This window comes from Octodon degus, unplaced genomic scaffold, assembly GCF_000260255.1.
Source record: "Octodon degus isolate 3935 unplaced genomic scaffold, OctDeg1.0 scaffold00033, whole genome shotgun sequence".
NCBI lineage: Eukaryota > Metazoa > Chordata > Mammalia > Rodentia > Octodontidae > Octodon > Octodon degus.
Window position 1 is genome coordinate 7606395 of NW_004524609.1, and position 5699 is coordinate 7612093.

A 5699-nucleotide genomic window follows, 5' to 3' on the forward strand; every position below is an offset into this window, starting at 1 on the left:
GAGCCGTAGAAACCTTGAAATTCATGAAAGCCAAGGAGTTCAGAAGCTATGGTAAATAGAAGGCGCCATTTAATGACACCAACTTGCAATACAGTTTATAAATATTAACTGAAGCATAGATAGATACCTGGCTCTCACTCAATGATTCCCTCTTCCCTGTCGCAGGAAAAGGTTCATTCCCAGTGGTTTTTAGCTCAATGAATTTCATGAACTATCATCCGTTATTTCAATCCAGCAAATTCAAACTATTGCTATTTTAAAAAACCAGACACATATTAAATAGTGCTAACTCTTGAGGAGACCTTAGTCCCACACTCCAGCATATCATTCAAGGAGAGATATTTCTTTGTAATGTAATAAAACACATTCTTCATGGTTCACAGTATTTTTGGCCCAGCCATGCAGACACACCAAGTCAAAACTTGCTTATAATTATCACATCTACTTCATTCTAAACAACTACAAAAAAGAGTCAGGGTAATACCTCCCACTTCCGACGCACGCAGTCTCCTAGGCAGATATCCTACACGCCTCAGCCCACTTGCTAACACGGGCTGTGACAAAGACCACTCAGTCCTCCTGGAGAACCCACAGCCTCACAGCACTTGAGCCTGCCACCATGAAAACGTTGTGGTGGATTCTGTGAAGCCCACAGAGTGCACACACCATGTGTGGCCTTCAGTCCGGTCAGAAATGACACCTAAGAGAGGGGTGCCTGGCTGCAAGATGTGGGGCCTGGTTCTGTCAGGGAAGCTCACCTGTCGGGTTTGCAGGGATGTCCAGGAGGGTCTTCAGCAGCTTCATATCCTTAATGTTGTGGATATAAATGGACTCTTCCAGGCAAACCAGCAACCTCTGCAATCACAAAGATCCTAAGTCCCCTGCACGGACTCTGGGACAAGGGCTCCACCCCGAGACGCCATCCTCCATGGAGTCCAAAGTTGGTCTTACAGCTAAAGAGGAGGGCTCCGATGCCGTCTTTGAAGGCCAGGCTATTTACGGACATGGGCACATGCATCACTGTTCGTTAGAACAGAATTTTAAAACACAAGATCTTCAGCCTCCTCCTCCTCTTCCTCCTCCTCCTCCTCCTCCTTCCCCCTCACTCTCTCTCCTCCTTCCCTCCCTCCCCTATCCTCTGGGACTTCTCTCACTTAGAGCAGGGATTTCCGAACACCTGGTCATATTCTCTTTTTCATTTAAGATACTCTGAGGTCACTCTTTGGTTCTTACTTCCATTTGACAAGGGGTCTTTCTATTTGTTTGTTTGTTTTCTGTATTTTAGTTCAGGTCTACAGGGTACCAGTACGTACATCGGACTCATGGTGATTCTCCTCTTTTCAGCTTCCCAAGCGCTGACATTACAGGTGCGCGCCACCACGCCCAGTCTCAATTGCTGTCTCAGGGCGCCACTGAGGAGGGGGTGGGCCGGCGGAACAAACCCTGGCCACTGCGCTCTGCCTAAGCAGGCGCTTCAGTCCGCTGAGCTAGCACGCTGGCCTGACAAGGTGTCTTTCGGTGCTGGTAACAAAGGCCTCCCTCAGACAAACATGGGCTTCTCTGTATCACCGCCTCTCAGGTGTGACCCCTCTCCAAATACAGATTTAACCTCCCTGATCCAAACTTTCAAAACGACCTGCCTGAATTTGAGCATCAGTACTTAAAAAATGTTCAGATTTTGGATTTTCAGGTTAGGAATGCTCAACCAGCAAAGTCTATACAAATATTCCAAAATCTGAAAGACCCTGCGGTCTCGTATCTTTCTGGTTCCATGTATTTTTACATGAGGGATAATTAGACGTTAGTGCCCAGCTTTGCCTTCACTCCAAACCTTCCTCCAGACCCGCTGCTGTGCCACCCCCAACGCCCTGGTGAGGGAGGCTGGTGACGCCCTCATGCTGACGCCATCAAAGTCAAAGGGCCCTGTCCCCTCCCGGCTCCCCTCTTGGTGCTCCTCCACCCCAGTGGCTGCAGATGCCTCTCTGCCGGGTGGTGCCCTGTGATTTCAGGAACGGAAGGCGGAGTCCAGCCCAAGCCCAGCTAGGACTGGTTAGGAGGTGCAGGGAAGGCTGTGGTGCTCAGACCACGCTTTCCACACCCCGAGCAGCTGCTGCAGCCCCGCACAGGCCTGACAGGGCTCCTTCGGGGTCCTGCTTCCCAGACTTGGATGAGCCCCAGAATCGCCCAGGAGCCACGCCCTGGTCTGCAGAGATTCCAGCTGGGGACATCTTTAACCGCACACTGCAAACGACTATGCTGAACACAAGGTTGGGGAGCCAATGCTTGCGTCAGAGCCTCTGAAGCCCAGGAAGACCGGCTATGAGAGAAACTACCTGCAGTATTACAAAATAGGTGGCAGGTTTCCCTCCAGGGAAGGCTTGTTTCTACTGTGCCACAGGTCTGAGACTGAGTGTTTAGAGGTTCAAACAAAGACCTAACAGAATCTCAAGGCTGATGACAAACACCAGTTTCTCTGTACAGTGTGGATCCTCTAACTTGCTGGCCACTTTGATGGCCTGCAGCATGCACCATCATTGGGACAGCCGGCTTCCATGCCTGTTTCTGCTCGGGGCTTCTGCACCCCCCAGCTCCCCTCCCAGCCCTGCGCCCAGTCCCCACAGCAGCAGGGCGCCTGCGTGAACCCTGAGCTCAGCTGATCTGATCTACACTGTCTGCTGTCCACTCTAACAGTGTCAGCCCCTCTGGGGCCCACTCAGCTGGATTTCCAGGCACCCCCCATGCTGGCTGTAGAAGGGAATTAAAAGGGAGGGGCAGAGAAAGAAAGCACTGGAAAGGAACAAGGAACCACTGCATCTTGTTTCATGTTAAAGCATGCTTCTAGAATGAGCAAAGACTGGTAACTGCCTGTGCTGCCTGCCTGCCTGCCTGCCTGCCTGCCTGCCTGCCTGCCTGCCTGCCTGCCTGTCTATCCATCCATCCATCCATCCATCCATCCATCCATCCATGACACTTCACACTTTACAACCCCACCTCCTTTTATTTTGAGACAAGGTCTTGCTGTGTTGCCAAGCAACACTCAAACTTCTCATCCTCCTGCCTCAGCCTCCTAGAGTAGAGAGATTAGGGGGCTGTTCCCCCATGCCCAGCGGTAGCTGCTTTTTTAATCCATCTGCACCAGAGCCATGGCCTTGCCTCTAATACAGCCCATTGTCGGTCATCTTGATTTCCTCCCCTTTCTTAGTTTTATAAGTAGTACTCCTCTGCAGCAATTCAAAAAATATAGCAAGTCTGCTGGGAGCACCACAGATGTAGCCTCCGTGGCATCAGCCCAGGCAAAATGCAAAGGCCAAAGGACAGTGAACTTTGTATATCTTAAATACATCTGCCTTATCGTCCTTATCTCATAAGATACAGTTCACAGTTAAATACAAGGAATATCACAGCAAGTAAAAACGAAACATGATACTGTTCCTAAAGATTTTTCCTTTTTGTATTATTCAGCAGAAAATAGAGATTTGGAGAGCTAGCCAGATAGCTCAGTGGACTAAAGCACCTGCTTAGGCAGAGCTCAGGAACCGGGGTTTGATCCCCGGTGTGCTGTGCCCGCCCCACCCCCGGGGGTGCACTGAGAGGGCAACTGAGACTGGGTGTGGTGGCGCGTGCCTGTAATCCCAGTGCTTGGGAGGCTGAAAACAGGAGGATCATTACATAATCCAATCTACATAGTAACACTCTGTAGACCCTGTACTAAATACATTTAGAAAAAGGAAAAAAAAAAAAAAAAAAGTAGAGATTTGGGTTGCTTACAACCATTATTTACATAAATCTGTAATTTTTTTTCCTATCTGAAAAAGTATCTGCACTTTCCAGATCAGCCTCAAGTAATTTTTTGAGGCCAGTCAGATCTGGCCTCCCGCTAGCTTGGCTACTGCCAAGCAGCGCATGGCATCCCCCTGAAGACGGGGTGCGGGACCCTCAGGCTCGTGAGTGTCCCGCTGAGAAGCGGCTGGCACCACAGGTCAACAGTGCCCCACACGTGAAGGCTCCTGAGAAAGCACACAGGTAAGCTCAACGGGTATCATTCTGCGTTCTCATCTTTAAAGAATATTTCACTAAACAGTCTCAAAAAGATAATGAGGAGTGAGAAAAAGACATTTAACCTTCATATATTGACTACGATGGGGTCCCAAAATAAAAACGTCTCTGACAAAAGTTAATGTGCTACCAACACATCTCAGAGAAAGGATTTGAGCAGATAATTCTGTTCAAAAGCGTTTGTGTAGAACACTCTCCAACCGCCTTCCCCTCTCGTGACAAGAACACAGACTTCGCTTCTTTCTTATGCTGGCTACTCCTCGCTGAGAAGTCCCCACGCTTTCATTCACTGGCCAGTTTTCTACCACCCTACTTTCTAAGAACTGAAGTGGCGCTTCAGTCTAAACAGCAGACGGGCTCCAAGCAGCAATCTCTTCCTTCCCTGAAATTCAAGGAAGCACTGTGTTTCCCTGTACAAAAACAATAATCAGGGGTGCTGGGGTGGTAGCGCAGCGGCGCAGTGCCTGGCTGGCCAGCTGAAGGTCCTGAGTTTGATTCCTAGTACCCCGCCCCCCATTAGTACTTAATAGCTTAGGTACAAAGAAACTAAGTCTTCAGTGGGTGCAACTACCTCTGCCTTCCTGAGAATGCTTAACTGAACAGAGATCTCTGGATGCTCACAAAAAGCTTTTTGTTTATTTATACAAGAGCCAGGAAACAGACACTTCTGACCATTTTCCCACCAAGTCTTAAAATACTAAGCAAAACTGCCCCGGCCTCTGCTCTCATAAGATGTAAAATTCAGTAGCCGCAGGGGAGATCTGCTGATGCCTCAAACACTTATTTCACAAGAGCTTATATTTTCAAAGCTAATGGACTGCATATATTCAATGTTTAAGATAAGAGGAATCCTTCCTTCAACAAAGAAAATGCTACAATAAAACTTCTTTAGGGGTTAGCTGGAAAAAAAGAAAAATGGAAGCATAAGAACTCACAGCTGAGGCCAGGGAGATAGCTCAGTAGCACCTGCCTGGCAAGCGCAGGGTCCTGAGTTCAATCCCTGGAACCAAAAAAACAAAAAACAAACAAACAAACAAACAAACAAAAAACCCCAGAATACTCACAGCTGAGCTTCCAGGAAAGTCCATATAGATGACAAAAGAGCAATTGTGCCACCTGCCTTCAGAGCTACTGCAGGTGGACCACGCTCACCCTCAGGTGTCTGCTTTTCGGAGGCAGAGCCATGAACCCCAAGGAATGCCCCTGTCTCGGCCGGCCAAGGTCAGGGGGCTCGTTCTTCTGGTCTCATACTGACAGTGCACCCATCCCTTGCCTGTCGCCCCACGGGGCAGTGCTGAACCACTGGTGGCACATGCTCGACTGTTACATTGGGTGGCGTGGGACAGCTGTGCTTGTATCACTGGGAACGTGTTCAGGTGACCCTGTGGAGGCTCAAGGGACACACCCGAGCCTGAGTTCGAAGCTGTCCCTACTGGTACCTAGTTAGCACCCTACCCAGGGGCAGAGGTCACATGGCTGACACTGGGGAGAGAATGCAGGCTGAAGAACCAAGGCAAATTCACCACTGACAAAATGAACAAAATGGAGTGGATGCTGTTTACACTATGCCCAGGGAAGCAGACACACATGTTAAATCAAAAGTCAAGTTACTAGCTTTGTGTGTGTGTGTGTGTGTGTGTGTG

General features: G+C 49.1%; 1 protein-coding gene across 1 annotated transcript in view; it reads right to left on the minus strand.

Moving 5' to 3' along the window:
* The window catches only part of Wipi1 (WD repeat domain, phosphoinositide interacting 1), a 32543-nt gene that overhangs the window by 20449 nt on the left and 6395 nt on the right, over positions 1-5699 (minus strand). Inside the window, exon 4 of the mRNA XM_004630049.2 lies at positions 759-855. Within this exon, the coding sequence (XP_004630106.1) occupies positions 759-855 (97 nt within the window). The remainder of the gene's footprint in view (positions 1-758; positions 856-5699) is intronic.